This window comes from Prorops nasuta, unplaced genomic scaffold (assembly GCF_024137725.1).
Source record: "Prorops nasuta isolate Cenicafe-Biocafe unplaced genomic scaffold, Cenicafe_Pnas_1.2 PNAS00030, whole genome shotgun sequence".
Classification (NCBI taxonomy): Eukaryota; Metazoa; Arthropoda; class Insecta; order Hymenoptera; family Bethylidae; genus Prorops; species Prorops nasuta.
The window spans coordinates 562,057-585,061 of NW_027116827.1; the positions used below are offsets into that span (position 1 = coordinate 562,057).

Here is a 23,005-nt window from a genome sequence, read left to right on the forward strand (position 1 = left end):
GACATTAGGGGCGAAGGGTGAGAGTTTTGGCTCGGGGTGTAGGAGAAAACGGAGAATGGGTGTCTCCGCTGAACGGAACGGGAGCAGACTGAGCAGAGCAGCCAGTCAGCCACCGGGCAGTCAGTGCGTCGTCAGCCTCCGCGTCGTCGCGACGCTCTTCGTTGCTATCGACGCTACGCACTCCAATCTTGTCCGTAACCAAAATCACACGAGACCAGGGACGGTACAATTTTTTAACCTTTTGAGACTCTCCTCCCCTTCACAATTCATACATCAAAAACTACCTTAATTGTGAAGTCAACAATCAATTCAAGCTTCGTTAATAAAATGCAACATTGTGCAGAAGAGAGATAATCAAATTAATTAGGTAATGCTTCGAGTGACTAGTTTATACCGCGCAACATACAACAATTTCCATCGATGCAATAACATCCGTACATATTACATTAAATTGATTAGGATCTTCCGATAAACGTTTATACATAATTTTATTAGCACTGCTATATTATTGATCAAGTGGATATTATTGCAATTTGTACAATGACTTGGACGAGAATCAGTGTTGAAGAAAAGTAAGTTACACGAGCGAGATTTTTAAAACTAGAATAAAGACAATACGACTAATTTTTATCGGTTAATTAGCAATATTAGAAAATATTGATAATACCCGGTAAGAAGTGATAATGGTGATCAGACGTCAGACGATTCGTGGTACAATTATAAAAAAAAATCAGCAAAATTTAATTCATTAGTGTTACTTGTATCATCGATGAAGAAAAACTTCAAAGTTTTTTTATACCTTTAATATCTAGTAAAAGCCTTTAAAGTGTTTAATTCAAGTGGGAATCATATTTCCCCCAGTCTTTTCTATGCTCTCCGAGACAAAGAAGAATTTTTGTCGCCGCAACTAATTTATTATAGGTAACTATGTATTTCATCTTCATTGTTAAATATGCATGTTTTATTTTCACGAGCAGTGTGTTTATTTTAACGGTTCAAATAATTTTTCCTTTCCGTCTGCATTTGGCTTTATATGTCCTTGGTGAATGTGTAGCTTCTGGCACGTACCGTTTTATTTGGAGGTAGAAAAGTATTTGTCCTTTTTTACTGCATATGTATATCTATGTGTGCCTTTTTTCTGTCTCGACAGGTCCCTTGTTGCTCGTAAACATTAATGCATTTGTCTTACGTGGTTTTTTCTCCTTGAAAATATATTTAATTTAACGAATCAACAAACTGACATTATTCCAAATTTTAACGATTGACTGTTCAAAGCATACGGTAAATTTAATAAATTGCACCAACTGCGAAAATAGCGAAAGGCGTTACGCGTCGTCGACGTGGAAAGCCTAGTTGAAAACTCCGAAAAGTTTAGCTTGCCGATGTTTTAATATCAAACGAGTCGTTATCTCAAAGAATCTTGTCGGTAAATCTATGCGCAGATCCCAGCAGCTGCCAGTATTGCTTGACATTCTTTATTGCTTGTGGCAGACTGAGACGAAACGATTATCGTGGAAATTATTTATCAAACGTAGATTATATAAAATAAGAGGGGGGTAGGATATGGTACAAAATCTTTAAATCTATAACAAATGATGAAATTTAATAACATATTGCACTTTTTGTATTGTTCTTTAATATTACACACTGATAGTATTTTTTGTGATAAATATTGAAAACGTTTTGTTAACAAAAATAAATTTTAGGTTTAATTCAAATATCTATTAAGAGATAGAAAGAGAGAGAGAGAGAGAGAGAGAGAGAGAGAGAGAGTGAAGAGGGGGGAAGGGGAGAGAAAATAATAGAAACTGCTACTACTCGTTGCGCATACGCTACGATAAGTAGGTCGTTGGGGATGAGTTTATGCATATATCGTATATATTTATTGGATAGAAGCTGTTTGTAACGATGGTACGGGTAATCGCGTGGAAAGTCAAAACCAGGACATATTAGGTGTAAGGAAATCTGGAATTATTTCACTGCATTTGCAGGAATTATTAGGTGACGCTTGTTAATATATAGACCGCTAGCTTGCCAAAACGTTTAACCGAAGTAAACTAGAATAAAAAAAGCTTTATATGGAAAATATTTTTTCAAAAATTTGGTAGATTTTTGACCTCAAGGAATTAGCATTCGAATCTTCTGTACATACATGCAGATTGCTGTTGAGAAGATGCTACTATTTTATTTGAAGCATCTTTTCTGCTTTTAAGACTCTGATAACAATTTCGACAAGCTTGTAATAGTCGTAACTTTTTACGATATACTGGGCAATTTCAGCTGAATCGCTACTGTTTTGTCTTACATCCTTCACATACAATACAAGATCTGCTGGTCAAATGCTTTTTCCACAAGTACAAAAATTACTTGAATTATCACAAGGGCATAAGATAAAAACAGCTAATTTAAACTTGCTGCATAAAAATATATATATAAAAGAATAAATTGAAGGTTATATGTTCAGCATTTTTTTACCTGTAAAGAATTAACTGTCAAACTAGGAGGGTTTAAGAAGGGCATTGTTACAATGAAAAAAGGCCATTTTCGCTTCAATACGAAGCAAAAGCTTCTACCTGAAATTCAGATAACGAGCGCAATTTCATCCCTTGCAGATCAAGCTTTCTTATTCAATATAGTCTTAAAATTTTCTTTTCTAACGATTGCTTATACCGTATTTCATAAAATAACACTTTTTTATGCAAAAAATAATTTATTCACTCATTAATTTATAGTATGAACTTTGACAAATCATGTAAATTATTGATTATGAATTTAGTATTTGCAAACTGTGTAAAATCATTATTACGAATTAAAAAGATTTGAGTAAGTATCAGCTATGAATTTGTGAGTATCAAATGTCTTCATTTTCAGCGATTTAATCTTTTTCACGTTTGTATGAAAAGCGTTCTCATGCTGTGGATATACTTTAAGAAATAGTCCTAGCTACCAATGCAATCAGCTCCATTGCTTCTCACGATTATACCAAAGCTATAAGTAAAACATTTCACTCGTTCTCTTTGTGTTTAATGTTATTCCATTTTTTCCCTAGGGAAATTGTTTATTTTCTTTGGCTTTTTTTTATTTACTTTATACTTTTTATAGATGTATATATATAGTTGTTTCTACTTTAATTTATTTTATATTACTTGTGTATTGCTAGACAGATAATACCTAGATGAATATTGCATTTATTTTGATTGTAAGATTAGAGATATGAAGTATATTTGTATTTCTTTTATGCGCTTCCAAGAGGAAGAATTTAAACATCGAGGAATGAGAAATGAGCACGTCTTGCAATAAAATAGCAGTAGGTACAGAAGGAGATATTAGAGATGAAAACAGAAGTAACGACACCATACTTTTAAATATGATTTTATTCTTATTACCTTTAAGTTTCATTTTCAGCTGTATTACTTATTTGAATTTTAATCAAATATTTTATTTACTTTTTAGATTTTTTTATGATCAACTTGCTCATTTTCTTTTTCCCCCCTTTATCCAATATTAAGGTATTGCGTGTCTCCTGCTTTGAAGTATTAACTTTTCAATATTTTACCGTAAAGATTTTATGTTAAAACTTAGTTCCAAATTGACAAAAATAAAAAATAGTAAGCGTTATTTTTTAAAGGAACAAACTAAATTAGCTTTGTGCTTGTGTGTGATGTTGATTTTCAGACAAGTCATGTTAAAGATACGCCAGTTACCGACAAATTATTTGCCATAGTCGATAAGGGCTCAGGGCTATCCATTTTCGATTATGGATACGCCTTTGTTCTCTGTGACTCAAAGACGTTTCATCAAGGACAGCATCTCGCTCGATAATCGACATTTGATATAATTGAAAGCATGTCGCCTGATTTCAGTAACAAAGACATGATAAGACTAATGAATAATGAGACTTTAGATTCTATTCGAACTGTACATTGCATAGATTTCATTGTGCTAAAACTGTGACAAAGAATAATTAGAACAATAGTACCTAAAATTTTGTTACATTTGGTATTATATTAAATTTGTATATATATAATATTTATTATATATTGCAGGAAAGGGGGGCAAAATTTTTAATAAAAGTAATACCTAAGATTTTATTAGTAGCAGCTACATAATTAAAAAAATTATGTTTATCTTATAATATAATATATCAGGATAAAATTTAATGTTTACGTAATGTGACACTACAGCATATTAATTCCATTTCTTCAACTTTTACTTACTTTAACATTTGAAAGGATGCACCTGTTAGACAAAACGGAAATTAAATTCATATATTTTCAGATTATGTGATGATAGATTTCTTAAACAAATGTAATATCACAATTTATTTTATAGAAATATATATCAATAGTGCAACTTTAATATAATTATTATCTCATTATATTACATAGTTTCAATTACTTCCCATTCATGAAATGATGATCATTTGCATATAAACTGTAATCACACTTACTTATATGTAAAATTTAAGTTGATCTTGTTTCAGAGAGTCATGTGTTTCTTACTTTTTCCATATAGTCAGGTTTTTCTTGGGAGATTGTAAGAGATAATTTGTTGTGAGTGTTTTGCGTAAAACATATTGCCACGGGAAGACTTCACATGACACAGAAAAAGCAGGTTGGCCGGACATACGAAAGATTAAATGCTGAATGAATTTATGGCACTGGCGATCCTCTTAACAACTTTGCTCATCCGCACTGCAGTTATATAGAACCAAATTTTGAGCAACAGCATTCAACCCCTCTTTAACCTTTTAACGACCAACGCGATTTACATTTGTACATATAAATTAGATGAATATAATAATAATAATTACATGCATAATGAATATTAAATGTGAATTAAAGGGATTTTGTATGCAGTGTTAGAAGCATAGAAAACATTTTTTTATCCATAATTTTCCTTGAAGGTTTTTGTATTTTTTATTTATCTTATAATGAATGACAATAAGCTATTATGTACTATAAAACATTTGAATTTCATTTAAAACCATGAAGTGGTTTTAAAATATGGTGGTCACCACATTTGAAAATGTAATTTTCAGAAAAACATGCTTAAATTGAATTACTTACATAAAGTCGTCTATATTCCCCATGCAGCCATATAATAAACTTTTTACCGATGTGAAAAAGCTTCCAAAACTTCGATTTGCTTTTGTCCACACAGCATTCTACCTTCTCGATTGTTTTTGTTTGCACGTTGGTCTTCACTCAGTAAACACTCCATACCTATTTTGTTGACGTACTGCCGGTAGTGCACATTAGGTTCACAACTTACTCCTATTGCATTGGCAGTAGTTGGTAATCCATGCATACCTTCATTAACCATAAAGCAGTAATATTCAAAGCAATTGTTACAATAGAGGTAGAAATCAAAATTTTGAAGCTTATCCTCTGCATTAACTGATTGCAGTTCTTGTTATTGTTTTCATTGTAATTTCCAACTGCTTGTAAGTTATTATTACATACTAAGGAGTTCAGGAAATTACTTGATAACAGTCAAAATATCTGTAGATAGGAAAAATAATCATACGTGGCTATACTTATCAATCTTACTGTTTGCTTCACCCCTTTGGTACATGAGCACTACGAATCCGTAACTTTCGGACACATTAGGTGGTCCGGGGAGTTCGTCTGTTGAACTGTGATAACTTATTGTTCATGTTGAATTTTTCATATTTTCAGCATAATTACTGTTTCAACGTTTTACCAAGTAATAATTCACTGTTATTTTATCGATCATCATTCCTATAACTTTCCTCCCAAAACTTGATTCTTTTTTTTCAATATACGCAGTCGTGTCTCCATTCATTTTTAGACTAGTCTGTGGATAATAATAATACTGTCCTACAGCATTTATAGATAGGATCCGTTACTTGCAGACCTTTTTCTGTGCAAACTAAACGGCATTGCAGTTATTGTATGAGGATATCTTTAAAAGTATTTATTTCCTTGATTTTAATTTTTCATAGAATATCTTTGAAACATTGTTTCTATCAGAAAATTCTGGAACACAAAAATCCATTTTTTGAACATTTTTACTGTCTCACTATCTTTTTGTAGCATCTGTCACTATCAAAAAGAACAATTTTACTTTTAGAACTTTGAAGGTTTTAAAACATAAGTAATTTGTAAAGGTGATATGAAAACAGTATTACATGATAGCGAGTATAACCTTTTGAACAAGAGATTTATTTTAAAATTATATAGCTTTACTTTAATTTCATTTATACTCGGGCTTGTCGCATATATGTTTTTGTATGAAAGGTTTCAAACTTTCCAACTATTCTACCATCGAGAGTTTCTTTCCTCCACACGTCAATTTCATAGAAATACAATCGAACGTGAGCTCTACGCAAAGGCGCTTTTTATTTTCGTCGTCTGGCAACTTTACTCGTTTGTCCAACCTCCACGCTTTTATTCACAACGGCCTCAATAAATCTCACCATTCGCGACTCGTTTCACCGAGGATTAGAACTGAACCGTGAGAATGTCCAACGAGAAAGGACTTGTTTCTGTCGTAAAACATACAAAACTCTTTTTAACTCGGAGAAAGAAATTTTACATTGGCAAAGCTCTGCCGCACTAGGCATACATAGTATATTTAGATAACAATTGTAAAAATTATTTTAAATTAATTCTTAAATATTGTTACACGCGCAAGATACATTCTAGACTATACAAAATACGCTAAAATATTAGGTATTTACTACATATCGTATGGTTTTCAGTATATGTAAATATTAATGTTTGCAATACAAGCTAGTTATTGTAAAATAGAGAATTTTATTTTAACCTCTCTTTAAAATAAAATAAATATAATTTTGTTTAGAGTTATATAGGTTTTTTATTGTAAATGGAATAAAAACTATTAATAGATTAGAAAATTAAGTACAGTATTAGAAGTAGAAAAATATTGTTAATTATTGAAATTTGTGAGTTTGATTACGAAACATATAAATAGATTTTTACGCTTATCGCGTTAACAAAGTATTAAAGAAACATGGAATAGCAACAGAAATAATGAAAGGGGGTTACTGCATTCTCAAAGTCATTGAATTGACAAGTTTAGTAACATAAAATTATTAATAAGTGCAAAAATAAAATTTATTCCTACAATATTCCCAACATGATAGGATAGCTCTACGTTTCATTTATAAATCACTGTTTAATGTACTGTATGAATTATAATAATGGAGATGTGTGAATCTTAGAATAGATATGCTAATTAATCATTCTAATTAAGGTATATACGAGTAGTTTGTTTATTTGTATAAATAGTTTCAACCAGATTGTTTAAATTCAAGTGGTTGAAATTGTAACTCAGACAATAGCCAGCTCCAATTAGTCTTCGTGTCTTATCGCAACAACGGACAGGTATCTTGGGCGATGAAAAGCAGAGCTTTTGCTCTAGCTGTGGGTCGCATATTTATGATAGCCTTAATTTAGCTAAAGCGTTCTGACAAAGTTAACTCGACACTATCCCATTATGTATATCCCATAGTTACAAATTATACCTCATCTCTATTCTCTAATATTTTTCAAGAACTATTATACCAGTCATTTCGCGTCTCTCTTATTTCTATATTATAATTTCATGATTTTTAAATAATATTTAATCTTCTACCGTTTTCATCAGAATTCTGTAACTTGATTTAATTTATCGATTTATAATTGCAATACCCCTTTTGCTTTCACTCGGGTTGCGATTTCCTTGACTTTCTTTAACAAATTAAAGGCGTAAAACTAGAACAAAGCTTTTGGGAATGTCTAAAAGTCATTTTTTACAGTCCTTTAAGAGGAACAAGGGCAGGGGGGGGGGGGTAGCTCGGAAAGCGGAAAAGGATAACGAATGGGAGTCTCGCACGTAAAGGACGACCCCCGTTCTGTAGCCAAAAAAGGTCTTCAGGCTCGGAGAACAGTGCTTATTTTTGGTCATGCCACACTCGTCATGTCCATGTCAAGATCCACCCTTTTTACGTCCATTTTCTTTATATTTTCTCCTGTCATTGCCTAATTTACGGTCAAAATGATAATTAGTATAGAAACCGCCATATTCGCATTGCTAATTACATCAATTTTAGCAAATCAAAGAAGGTCAAGAAAACTGCTATGATCTTATAACTACAAAAAAATGCTCTTACTAAATTAAAAAAATTAGTAAATACAAGAGTAAACAAAGATTTGCTATCAATCGAGTTTAGCTTTAGTCATTCAACGCGTTTCATAGATCACTGAACACGAGTTCAATAGTCGGTAGCAATATCCTCTTCCTATCTTTAAATTTGATCTTAAATGGAATTGCCCTAAATTTTAAGTTGTTTGGGCAAACGGAACCAACGCAGTCTGCTTATAAATTAAAAAATTTAATCAATCTATAGTTTTGAAAAAATGATTGGTTTTTTGCCAAGGAGCATAAATCATTGACCAGAACTACTTAAAGCGATAATTGATGATAACTACTTGAAGACAAGATGAGTTAAATGAAAAGGATAGTTTTCTAGCTAAGTTAACCGTACAGTATATTTTCCATTGAAAAGGAAAACATTATAAGGTATATTCGCTCGGGGAGGAATTCCCAGGCATTAGGGCAAACGAGGCTGGCAAGTCGTTACGCCAGGCAGGTGGTGGAGTAGTGTAGCGTGGGTGGGTGGGTGGGAAGGGAGGAGTGAGTCGTGGTGTGGTAAGACAGAGAAGGAAGAAGGAGAACGCCGCTACGCGACGACGATGCTCTTGGGTATCTCTCGTCTTTTAGCCCATTATCCCATCGTATATCCTAGCCTACGCCACGGAACTAGGACGGCCCACCATTCACGAAAAATCTTAATTTCCCCATCTAAATGCATCCGGCGCCACTGTGGCTAAATCGTCGCGCTACTCCGCTGCTTCGTGCCACTGTGGCTTGCTCTCTGATACTTTCTGACATAATAAAGCCATTCCCAACTTAATCCCCACCCCGCTGACTCCTACGCTATTCCGCAGCCCCTGTTTGCCTCACCGACTGCAACTACTCGACTACTCGAAGCCCATAGCAATCCTAAACTTTCAACAACGAAATTCGATACCTCCTGTTCTTTTTTATCCTATTATATTCGATACATGATCGCTCGATAATATGTGGTCTTTAATTAATTGTTCATTTCAATAAGTACCGCATGCGTATCTATATTGATAGAGATCTTTCTTAATTTATATTCATTTATATATATATATATTTTAGATGTGGTATATATATGATATTTTCATACGAGTAATAAAACTTGCATAATCAAACTTTATGAATCGACAGTATAACGCATATAAGTTAAATATACATATAGAATTAATATTGTAGAATGCTTTTAATGGGAAGAGTACAAAATATCATTTAAAATTAGCTCTTCACATAAAAGCATAGAAATTGTAAGCAAATTATACCAGGATGCCGGGAATAGGTAGTAGAAGTAGATAGTAAAACGATATAGGGATAGTCCTTTGCTTACACATTTGATTCTCTTATTACAAAAATAAAAAAAACTTTCCAGTGTATGAGTGGTATTTTAATGTAACATTAAAAATATTTTGCATAACAGTACTACAGTTTTAATATCATACAATTAATTTGATGAAATTCAGTTTTCTACGATACGAGGATATTTGTGTAATGCAAGTATTTTGCAATGATCGCAAGATAAAATTTGATATATTAATGAAGATGGAGAGTTAAATTGATGCTTGAGAGAGAATTACTGCGATGCGACTATATCTTAATTATACAGAAAATTATTCAATGACCTTGTAACCAACGATCTCGTTAACTACCATCTCGTTATGCTACCCTCTTATTCGTTCCTTCCACTTCGTTTTCATAACTTTTAAATCGACTCTCTTTAAATTGCTTCACATATCATTGGTATTAACAGCAGTAAAGAACAGACTACGCAAAATTATAATCGCATAATTTACATTTAAACATAACCATTAAAAGATTTGTAGTTACGCATTAAAAGTACTGCAAGCCGAACAAATTTACTGCCATTGATGAGACTATAGGCGACTGAATTACCGTAACGACTAAACACAGAAATACATTTAACTTCTATTATTTACGAATATGACATAGCGAACAATCGACCCCCACGGTGGCCCAACCACTAGGTATTGAAGTTTCGCTTTTCCCTAGTTGGACAAGCAAGGGTTGCACGCAAAATTTACGCTCTAGCTATCGCAGGATCTGATCCTGAAACAATGCACCATTAGTTGAACGCAGAGGACACACGAATCGAAGCCGATTATCGATCAACGTCATCAATACTCACAGCCCCTACTCTCTCTTAATCAATTGTTTCCATACTTTGCAAGTCGTGCGACAGATTATATCATTGTTGAAATTCATTTCTTCGCCCTTCCTTAATGAATGTTTCATCAATTGAAAAGCCTGAGCATCGAAACTCTTTTCTTTAGTTTTTTGTTAAAAAAGTGAGCCACAGTGCGAGAAAATTAAACGTGAAGGTATTAATGGGAAATGATAGAATTGCGCCAGGATAATCCATGCGAGCTAGGATATGCAGCCATGGTTTCGTGATATAATTGTAGCTGTGTGAATCTGCGCATGTATATGTATACATATATGAATTTCCTCGCCGTTCGTCGCTCGTCGCCAATTCAGTTTGCGACCAAAGCACTCATCCGTTAAATTACGTCGTCATCCCTTTTCTCTCTCCCCCTTCCTTTTCTTCGAGGCCTTTCACAGTTTTCCCAGCTGCCTCGACGTTGAATTTACGCAAAAGACTTGCAGCTATGACAATATAAATAGCTACCTATGCTCTATCTGATAACCCAGCCATCGCATGCCTGCACTCTTAATGCCCCTCTTACAGCTTCATAACCATAATCACACAAAAGCTGCTTACTTGTAGAAAGCATCTTATTTATAACGCGATGCGCAATGAAACATTATTAGAAATCGTAAATGTTTTTTTTATCTAACTGTATCTTCATTTTAAGTATGATGAATCCTCATAAACACGAATTACATCAAAGCATTAGTTTTATTTGACATAATAATTTTACAGATCAGTTGAAAAACGTTTGCTTCTTAGCACTTGGAAGAAAACTGATAAAACATAATATTATTCGACAAAGCTTAAAGTTCTTTTTATTATATTTCGTTTAGTTGTGTGTGCTTCAGATAACATATATTAAACTAATTAAATTATTGAGGATATTTATCTGTTTTTTACAGATTGCCTTATCCTGCAGGGAATATTTGGAAAAAAATCGTCATGCATCGGCTTTCGATAAACTGCTTTACAACAGAAGCTTTATGCTCCGAACAACGAGAATTTGACGATTCGTGAATAACAGCATTAAAGATCAACTATGCTTCGTGCGAGTTTTTATAAGGTTGTGACAATAATTTTGATTAAATAGTATAGTGATATTAATCTTTTTTTTATCTAATAATAGGTTAAAAGATGTTTGTTTTTCAATAAAATTTATTATATAAAGTATGTTTTGTGCAGTAAACATTGTTAGAAGAATCGCAACTGAGTTTTGCGACTTCGGAAGAAATGCAGGAATGCGGATGAGAATGCTAAATATTCGAGTAATCGACGTTTTTCGTCGATCAATGGTACACTCCCTTCCAGAGCTGCCGGTGAAGAAAATTTACTGATCAGAGGTACGTAAAAATGAACACATACAAAAATTTGGTAAATATTATATTTTTCAACAAAAATAATTTTTACCGAGGATGTAAGGACAGTGGATCTCTGGGTATTTTGGGGAATATGTATTGATTATACGTTCATATTGCAGTGATGAAAAGCTGTAAAAGTACGGGGCAAGCAAGTTTGCCAAGACGCGGAAGCGACGTCTCGCCTGAGATACTTGACAAGGCTTTGGTAGAAATTTCTGGAGAATGTCGTTGGAGAATCGGCAACCAACGATTCTGCTCGCACCTGCACTCAGTAACAGCAGTTGCTGGCGAGCTGGCACCTCCGAAGCTGTTTGGACCGGACCAGGACCTGGAGAGCTTATACGTGCAACTTTGATACTCATGTTGAGTCTTGGAATACTGTTTGCTAATCTACTAGTTATTTGCGTTATTAATAGCAGGCGTTACAACAAATACATCCATGCTCAGGTTAGTTAATCTTTCCCATTCTGCTTTATAGCACTTGTAAACGTCACGAAACTTGAGTTCCTCCAGATTGAATATATTCAACATGTTCCTTAAGAGTCTCTGCATTATTGATTCTTATGCAATAAGATCAGCTGTTTACTACTCTTAAGGCTTGAAAATATATAATTTATTTGAAATTATTTAATTATCTGTGGAGACATACTAAATTGGAGCTTAGAGAATTGTTAACTATTATGGGAACCAAAAGTTTTGGATGGAACTCTGTAGTTTGTGGAATTGGAAGGGGATACGTATGGTAAAGGGGACAGAAGCTTGCTGGGAGAGAAACTGCATCCCATACTACCATGCCTTCCTTCGGAGGTACCCGAGATTCGTGCAACTACCAGAGCACAAGATCTTAGAATGATTCTACTCCCTTTGCATATACCACTTTGTACTCAGCGGAGACGCTAGCTTGCCCCAAACAGTTCAGACGCATGTATTTTGGCAGTATTATGTGGTAGTGAATTCAAATTACATACTCATCAACGATTTAACACTTAGTTCGTTATAAATTCACTGCTGCTATGATCGAAATATTATTTTTCGAGCACTCTACGGATTCGTTCCACTTACACACGTTTATGCAATGAAGCGAGAGAATTATTATCATATCATTGACACGGTCAACAGGTTTTCTTCTTCTTTATTGTAGCCAAGGTATCTGCTGACGAGTCTCGCAAGTAATGATCTAGCCATTGGACTACTAGTGACGCCTTTTGGATTTTTACCAGCAGTTTATGGATGTTGGCCTTATGGTGAAGTCGTTTGTCAAATTCAGGTAAAACCCAATACTTTACTTCCCTACGCTTTTTTATCTTATTTCTCGTCCATTTTATTGTTTTTCTCTCAAGAATGACTCTCTCAAGGTAAAACTCTGCCACGCAACTATAGTTTCGGGACTGCACTATGAAATTCGCGACAATTGCTTTTTGGATAATATTTATACCTTATAATTCTTTAACTTTCTTAAAACGTTATTTTCTTATCAGCGATAGTTTAATTAACTATTAATTTTAAAATGAGTATGGATTTTGCACTTTAAGATGCGCATACTTTGAGAAAACAATAATTTCTATAGTGGCTGAAGCGTATCATTAGAAAAGCGTATCCATATTGTGTTGCGCCTTACTCTGATGGATTAGCATTAAATTTAGGTTCGAACGCCTCTTGACTCCTAGCGAAGCATTCTAACCTCCGGAGATGGAAGAAAAAATCTAATAAATGTCAGAACGGTGCTCCTGCTCACCGGAAATTATTACCGTCAGGAACTCGCGGTTGCGATTCCGGAGCTCCTTCCAGAACTACGTACTAGGTGCAGGATTATCGGTGAATTCCTGGCGGTAATCTTATGACTCCACCTCTTCTGCTTCTTCTTCGGTTATCTCGTAGTCACTGTTTCTCTCCCCCAAATTTCAGTTTCGTCCTTATAAGCCTTTACTCTCGTATACCTGAACTAAGCCAGAGACGTGATTTGTGGCTACATATTTCTTGATTTTGCCCCATGAAACTCCCCCGTCGCTGGTTCCAGAGTACGAGAATGTTTCGGCCCAATCCCAAACGCCTTCGCACCTCGTTATAAGATGATTAATAACTCAACGTGCTTTGTACTTCCGGTATGACTTTCCTTGAGTACCAGTGAAATAATATTAAATTTAATGCCGATTAAAAATTGCGCTATAATGAGTATCATTAAATTCATAATTAAAATAACTGTTTTAATTCGCTAATTAAACTTCTAGAGCTTATTGTTTTAAATTGAAGTTAAAACGAGAATTATAAAAACTAATAAATTTGTAAATGGTAATATCTAATCGGATAAATGACTTCGTAGCTCTAGCAATAATGCAAAGGTTGTTACCAAAGGGTGCCGGTACTTTCGAAGATCGTAAATCAGGGTCGTATCTGTAACGACAAATCATCCTTGCAACGGTACGTTGGTAGCATTCCAAGTATACGTGGTAGAAATATGTATTACACTGACCTAGGGACTTTGTATTTCGCAAGTTTCTGCTACTGCTAACTCAAGTCTCAGTAAACTTTATCCTTTTTCTTCACCCATCCCTTACTGTTTCATATACATACGTTATTCGCCAATAGTTTGTGCCGAAATCCTCACGCTGTACATAATACGAAACTTTTTCAGGAGACACCTAAGTTTTTATAGTATACACCATGTACAAGCGTAATGCAAACATTATACGAATTCTATCCTTTTGCGGTCTATGCGTTATGCGTGACACAATCATGCAATCTAAATTAGCCATTCCCTTTCTATATAATAATTATGGTTAAGCGACGGTCCTTATCATTAGGTATACTATTTATAGTATAAATATGATAAAATTGCATAAACTGCCCTTTTACTTATTTTTGCTTAGCCACAGATGAGATGAGTAGTAGAGAAGGTACAGTCTTTAACCTTACACGCTTGCATGACGATCATTACTACACATCTCACGTAACTCCTATCACGTTTATAACCACGTTATATCCTTACACCCAAGGAATAGCTACTAATACTTACACCAGTTCTAATATACATACTTTTCTTGCAGTACCTACCCTGCATGTTTTACAATGGATTGAAATGAATATTCGAGAACATAAATGGAACATGAGAATATTCTCGAATAAAATATTACACAATAATAGTATTATTTTCTTATTAGAGCAAATTTTAAATATTCAAAATAAGTTGAAATGAAAGGCGCAAAACGAAATCAATCCTATTATTAAATATTACTAACTAGACTGGGGGAAATAAAGTCCGAGAGAATCGTTGAAGTCATTAGAAGCGGGTAAACCTAATTATTTGATCGATAAATAAGGCTCGGCCTGATTTCCATTATATCACCTGATTTCTGGTGGTAGGCAATGCTGCGACCACTTGTCGTGTAAGTTCGTTTGTGGTGAAAATATTGGGTTAAGGTCTCTCGGGTGTCTCGAGGATGACTCGTGGAAGCAGGTCAAGCCGATCCTGGCCCTCTAGATTATTAGATCTTTTCGCTGGCTGTATGCCAACAGTCACCATGGCAACCATCTTAAATGTTTCCCCTCTCCTTCGCACTACCAACCACCCACACCCCTTTATGGATACACCACTGTCACTGATTCATCGAATCACCAGACCATTTCACCTCTAGCTCTCACAAAAATACGTCCTGACCACCGTAGCGTTTCAAATTTTCTATTCCATTTTCAAACTTCTCTATTGGAATCAACAAAAACTTTGAAGTCAGTGTAGGGGAGTCTCATATATACTAACTCAAACACATCGTTGGTGGATCAACAGGAGACACTGGCGGTTTTTACTTACACATGATATCAGATAGAAGAACAAAAATTAAACTGCTTGGTAACTGCATAAAAAGAAAGAAAATTAACGCACGAGCGTGAACTAAAAACTCCAATTAAACGTACCAAATGGAATATAAGTATATATATAATTAAGACAAGGGCGAAGGGTAACTTTTTCAATTATTTTCTAGATCGAACTATTTTATTAATTATATTAGTTTCCCTATCCTAATATATTATTCTGAATAACTTTTTCGTTTTTTAAATACAAAGATCACTAGAGCCTTTAAATTTATGACCCATCAGTGTTGCAGTTACTTCCGCTCTATATAAGTTTCAAGTATAAGTTAAATGGTAAACAAGAAAAGTTCTCCATTTTTCACCATTTATACTTAGAGCTTTCACAATAGGTATCTGCTATTGCTTTTAAAAGTTTTAAAATTAGCTCTCAAAAAACATGATGACAATAATATATTTTAATGGCCTTATAGATAAATTGAAAGGATAAATTATATCTCAATCTAAGCTCATACGCACGTTAATTGATGGATTTGCTCAAACTATTTAAATATATGTTCTCTAGTCATCATAAAATATAGACAAATACGTGTTTAGAAGAGCTCGAAGGAAAATAAGTACCATATATTTAGCTTTAGTTTTCAATTGAATACTGAATGCAGATCAAGATCAACTGACACGAAACTAGATTAGAAATCTCAGGAGCTGAGAGGAGTTGATCCCCGTCTCAGTAGCAGATGTAATTTGAATGCTCGCAATTTGTCAACTAGTATCGATTAACGCGTGTACATTTGGGGAGAATAAATAGCCAATTGTCTACAATCCTGCTTTAAAGACTACTAATGTTGTAAACATGCTTTACACGAGTATCCTTGCTTTTATCTTTACATTTGCAACGGTATTATAAATTTGGTATTCTTTAAAATTATAGCACAATTATTACAAAACTGGGCATATTTTATTCAATCAAGCTTTTGGTATTTAAAGACGCAGCTATTATCTCTGGCAGTACCAGAATGGACATAAAATATTGTGGTTTCTACAACATTATACATATAGTTGCTAATATAAAATAAAAAATAATAGTAAGCAGTGCTTAATTTAGTTTAATATGAATTATAATGGCTTTTGCGGTATTATGAAAATTGTACGAGCGGTAGTGGGTAGCAAACTGTAATCGGAGCGAAAACTCGATACGATCTTAATGAAATCCGGGATGATATGTCCTATCATCGAAGTCATTATGTGCACGGCTTAACTATGGAAATGCTTAAATAACCAGCAGTGATGTTATGTTAATTAAGGTAATTATCATCTCTTGATAATTAATCTGACTATTGCGTTGTGACGGTATTGATTTCACACTGGGAAACAATGATTCTCTCGTAAATTTTAACGATTAGAGTGAATTTAACATGGAGAACACCCTGTTTACATCAGATAAATCGGGTGTCCTTTCACGATAATTTTATTGAATAATCTTCGACTAACCCAAATACCCATGGCATGAACGCGAGATAGCATAATGTATGCTAATTTGGTTACCTTTTTGAGTTCGGCAAGTTTGACTAAAAAACGATATTTTAATTTTTGATTTACTTCGTGTGTATTTTGGCTTAAAACCTGAATGGAGAGTTTAATGTCCATTATAGTAATAAATATGTATGTGAGAATTATGGACCAATTACAATAAATGGAAAAATTAGCTAATGGAATAATGGGAATTTTCAAGGCAGCAATAATACGAAGATTAATATAAGTGCTGGACATTTAAAAACGGATGATTCGACTATATCGTACTTCATTATAATTACGTAGATGCACATGTGAAGTAGAATTTTCATGTTAGTTATCATTTATACACGAAAATAGTGTTGACGTTTATTAAACCGTGTACACTTAAAAAAAATGTTACAGGCACTCCTCAGAGGTGCTTTGACACAACAAAGCGCAGTTATCCTCGTCTGTATGGCGATCGACCGTTATATTTGTATGCTGCATCCACATCGTTATCACAGACATTCCTCGAAAAAGGTAAATGTGTAGTAAAGCAAAGTTATTTTAATTGAAAAAAAGAGAGGTGAAAACTTGTCCTATGCATGCTAATGAAAGCACATCTCAAATCAGATTCCTCTTCAATTTTCATTATTCGTCTCTTCTATAGCTTTTTATCGTATGCAAATTAACATGAAGAAAGTCTAAAGTATCTTTATACTATTATAACAAGACCATAAATATTCATAAGTTTTATTGGCGTGCTCTATTCTACTTTATTGTTGGGACTTCAATTAAATATTGCAATAGTTTAATTAATCATTTGTTTCCTGCTCGGCTTTAACGACTTTACAGCTAAATATACTTTCCTATTTTCCACTGCAAAAATCGAAAATACTATAGATTTCGATCGTAATTCATTGTGGTTTTTAAATAAGCAAATTGAACTAGGTACAATATACGAACACCATAAAGATATAATCAAATGTGCAGGCCACACTTTAGTGTATATTTCACAATGGCTTATCTCCCTTGCATATATAGTTACTCCCAAAATTGACCGTTCATGACGAAAAAATGAATAAATCCCTTGAAGTAAATAAATTTCATTTCTCTTTTGCTTCAACGATCATATATTTCTTGCTATTTTATTTTACACATATTTCTAATAGATACACGTTCTTTAAAGAAAAGAAAAATAACAATATTATATTGAAATGTTTATTCCAAGAGATTTATTTCTTTGCATGTTGTACTATCAGTTGTAGAAGTTACTGTGCATGGTACAAAACTATAACACGAAACAGTTAAAATGCAAAACAAATCAGAAAATTCAGGCAACTTTAATTACTTTTTACATAAGGTTGAAAGTCATGCAGGAGAATGTAATGTTAAATGTAAATCAGAAAAGTTAGTACAATGAAGTTATACAAAAAGTAAACTTTTATTTTGTATCATTTTAGAGTACAGTTAAAAATTTTAAGTTTCGTACTTAGCAAATGATTTTTATACTTTTTGCTAATTTACATGTCTATCTTAATTACTCCTTCGGTGGAACGGTATATAGAATGATTTCATGAATATCCGCTGGAAGGTTGCTAGTTTAGTTGTCTGTTAAATTGGGCAAAAACGAGTTCGACGAAAACGACTAGTATAAAAAAGATCGATCTGATGAATCGCTGACTCCAGCTCCCGCTCGTTCCGTAATTTTCCGCCTATCAAAGAAGCCTTGTTCGACTACATCTGTCCCTTACTTTCTTTCTCCTGATTTTGGTCTTTTTATTCCACTATCAACGCGTACTCTCTCCGTTATTTCCTTTTTATCATTTCTGCTTACCATCGCACTATTTTGACTGCTAGAATTTACCACAAAAGTTTACTCTCCTTTATTTACTCTTTTTAATAAATTTTACAATATTTTTGCGTCTTTAAAGATTTCCTATGTTATAAAAGCATTTAAAAATAAAAACAATGAACTTAGGGCTTTTCGCCTCCCTATATGGTACCTTTCTAAAATGATGTAGAGCTCATCCAATTTCTTAGGTGCTTAGCACGTTGAGCTCATAAAACCTTATACCCTCAATAAAAGAAACCATTGAAGTTTTCTCGGCTTTTCTTTATATCCGATCAGTATAACAGTACTGAACTTTCAAGGCTAAAGTCATCGATCAACCTTATAGGAATATTTTATTCAGAGTCTCATCGCAATTTCATTTACATAATTTACTATGGGTTAAAGTCTTTAATTGTTTCTAACGAGAAAATTTCACACTATTCTGGTTGCTTTTAATGAAGTACAATTTCGCGTGAGATTTTATTACTTGTTGCTTGCTGCAAAGTATTAATAGTTTAACTTTCCATAAAGATATAATGTTTGCTATAGTTTGCTCGTTATAATTTTACACAAATTTTCAGAACAGATGTTTTGAATAAAAGTTTACAATGAAAGCATTCTGAGCAAAATTTGCATGCTATTAACTCTAATAGTAAAACAAATAAATAAAACCTTTTAAAACAATTTTTGTCACATATCTGCAAGTTTGCTACAATTTAATTTAAGACACATTTATGCAATTTATTGCAGCGGATATTCTGCTTACACGTATTTTAAATTGCTAAAGAAAAAAATGTGAGAAAACACAATTATACATTGTTACGATAGATGACTTTATTTAACTCAGCTTGATATATGAAAACGTTGTAACATATATATATATATATATACATAAACCGATGAAAAATTGACGTCTTTTTGTCTGTGCATGTGTAGTATTACATGCGACAGGGCTGCGTGGCAGTGATGTCAACAACCTGGATAGCCAGTGTGGCGATTTTTGGTGCACTCGTTCTCCCAAGGGGTGGCTACTACTTCAACGGATCTGGCCTTCTCGCCTGCGATCCTTTCTTCGCCAGAGCTTCCCTTAGGTATGACGTTGGTGTGGAAATGACAAAAAGATAGACTATGCCGCACTTTTCTGTGAATCTCACCTCCATTATTCATCATTGACCAATTACGAAAGATCATGTGGCAAGACTTACTTATGCTCTTGCCTTATTTAATTCCTTTTTCTATTCCATTCGCGTTTGCACTTTACATAATTAAGCGTCTCCTTAATTTTATTGTAAAAATTGTATCATTTCGAATATTCGTCGATGTATAATTAAATAACCTTACGTAAACATGAGGAAGAACGAACAATTGAGCGTCGTAAATGCTTTTTAGGTGTTCGACGTTTTCAGTCTTTCATTGAATTCAATTAAGAAAAGAACGTAATATTTGTTTCAGAATATTAGCATGCTGCTGTTTTTACTTTCCCACTACTATGGTGCTGATGTATTGCTACGGCTCTGCGTTTCACGTTAACAAATTGCGTTTGAAAAGAGTGATATGTGTAAATACACCAGAAGTTGTTACCGGAGGTCACATAGAAAGGGTGAGTGAAGTTATCACGTTAACTCTGACATTGTAGTTACTACAAACTTAAACTATTTTGTTGTTATCCCTCATTACAATAATTATAGAAGATTGAGTTAATTATTAAAACTTTATTATAAACTCAGCAGCAAAATAATCTACGAAGCTATCGTGTAAAATTTGTACATTGAAATTTGAGATTATACTAGACCGTCCTAAAGTCTTTGTTTCTGCTTAATTAGTTCTTGCAGAATTGGTGTGCAGATGAATTAATAACCATCCGAAAGTCTGACTGTGTACAATCATATCTAGGGTTATAGGTGCATCTCTTGGATTTAGCTTTGATACACGCGCTAATTAGGATTCTCAGAGCAATACACCCACTGCTATACCAGATGTAACTCCCTTGGGGGGCAAAGAAAGATGCATCGTTGTGAAAGAGCCATCAAGAGTATATTCATGTTGTGTGTTGTAAAAAACAACGCTTGTTTGCTTAGATGCCTAAAAGTCAAATGTTTAATGATAAGATTTTAGTTAAGCAAATATGTATGAGAGGGTTAATATTTGTTCATTTCATATATTTCACTGGTAAGAAATACTTTGTTAATTATTGCAGTTTACTGGAGGTAAAGCATATAAACCAAAACTTTGAAGCATTTCCAAGGGAACATCAAAGATAACCTGTGTACGATCATTTGGTAGAAGACTGGTCATAGGCATAACCATAAACATTGAGTTGTGGTATCGATAGGGAACATTTGCAGGGTCTGATAGATGAGGGTTGAAAGCGAAATCCGTGATAGGCAGCTGGTTTAATATCAACTGAAGTTCTAGCAAGACGCGAACTTTCCGACGATAAGACCTGACTCTTGGTTGCTTTTGACCATATTGTCTGTTCAGTTTCTATCTGGACTAGCATTCTATATGTATATAGAACTGATAATCCAGATGTTGTTTAGCTGGTAATAGATCAATTTTTCTAGGGCTATAAAAATGTTAGGATTTTTCTATACAACCAATACTTAAATACAAGGTTTTTTTTATTTTGCTTTAGTTTTTTATTTATTCTTTTTTCTTTGTTTTTTAAAAAACGTATATTATTTTTAATGGACTTTCTCTCTCTCTTTCGCTTCTGATATTAACTAGAAACTTTCTGTCGCCCATTCTTATAGCAGTAGTTACTTTGACCGGAAGTATACCCCAGTTTTTACAGTAAACAACATTTTTCTACTCGCACCTTCGTCGCCCCTAAGGAAATCGCATTTATTCCTATCTTTACTAAACAAGCTTTCGCACAGACTAACTGTAAGAAATATCTTATACTTATATCAATGTTTTTGAAGTTCTAAACATTTAATTCAAAGACACCGTAAAATTGGCTGTCATGAGTTTTTTGGTATTGTGGAAAAGTCTATAAATAAGTATTAACTGATTAACTAAAATTTAATATAATTGAAACATTGATTCGATTTAAAGATAAATTGATAAACAAAGAAAAACCTCTAACTTATTTTTACATTACATATAAGAAAAAGTAAGTTTTTACGCTTCTTGATAAAACCAAGCTTGTTATGTCAATGATTTACAAATTTTGTAAAACTATTATTATTTGAGCTTTAAAGACTACCATGAGTAGAATTAGTACGTGCTCGTATGTATATATGTATATGTATAATTTTCATGTGAACACCATGCAGGGAGCTACCGTGTACTACTTTGTGTGCCATAAGATTGACTGGAACTATTGTATGTGTGGGCGGAAGACTCGATATTTATTGGACTATTGTTATCGAAGTGCTAGCGTAGCGTAGCTCAGAACAGAAAAGAAAGCAGAATAAATATATTACTACTCTGCAACTACTTACTCCGCTAGTCATTAATATCACTTGTTGAAGTTCTTTCGACTTCTTCTGCCTTTGAACCAGAGGCCATTAAGTTTAGCAATAAAACACTGCACGCGCATAATGAATATGTCCTACTATAACCTACATTATTGCAAGAAATAGCAACAAAAAATTGCACCTTTATTACTCAAATATTTTAAACGGTGGGTAGGGGGGGCGGTTAAACATTTCCTTTAATACAATTAAAAAGTGACATAACATTGATTTACGAATTTGAAACAAAAGAGAAAATAAAAAGTCAGTGTAATCGAAAACGTTTGGTAGCTCGTATAAAGTTTCCAATTAAAATCAGTTGGAAAAACTTCGTTATCAGCATAGTAATCGTTTGTAGAACTTAACATACGTATATAGGCAGTACGTAGTATTAAATTGAATTGCATCAAGTTTCAATCGATACTATTTTGCATTTAGACGTATTGCATGACTATAGGGATATCTAAATTGATCGTCGTTGACGTCCTGCATGCAAGCACGTACTTGACGCTTGCAGGTAATGGCCGATTGGCTACGCATCGATAAATCCGTCGGATTGGTTGATTGCTAGCAGTCATAACGAAGCTTCGTTCTTTATAGGAAGGTGGTTAGTTATCCGGTAGGTCTAAGTTCCTTGCAGAATTTGCGCCATTACGAGAAATCGCTCCGGCACTCCGTAATCGGCCAAGAATCCGCGGGTCGTTAGCCACCCCGTTCCATCGGCCCGTATTTTCCGGCT

The 23,005-nt window shown here is 33.8% G+C and overlaps 1 protein-coding gene across 1 annotated transcript in view; it reads left to right on the top strand.

The window, feature by feature from the left end:
* Nucleotides 1-236: 236 nt before the first annotated feature.
* LOC136782700 (trace amine-associated receptor 9) overlaps nt 237-23,005 on the top strand; it is a 34,896-nt gene continuing 12,127 nt past the window's right edge. The window contains exons 1-8 of the mRNA XM_066742309.1: nt 237-921; nt 11,221-11,381; nt 11,501-11,658; nt 11,796-12,123; nt 12,818-12,943; nt 17,398-17,514; nt 19,745-19,899; nt 20,261-20,408. Coding sequence (XP_066598406.1) covers nt 11,899-12,123; nt 12,818-12,943; nt 17,398-17,514; nt 19,745-19,899; nt 20,261-20,408 — 771 coding nt within the window. The 5' untranslated portion in view covers nt 237-921; nt 11,221-11,381; nt 11,501-11,658; nt 11,796-11,898. The remainder of the gene's footprint in view (nt 922-11,220; nt 11,382-11,500; nt 11,659-11,795; nt 12,124-12,817; nt 12,944-17,397; nt 17,515-19,744; nt 19,900-20,260; nt 20,409-23,005) is intronic.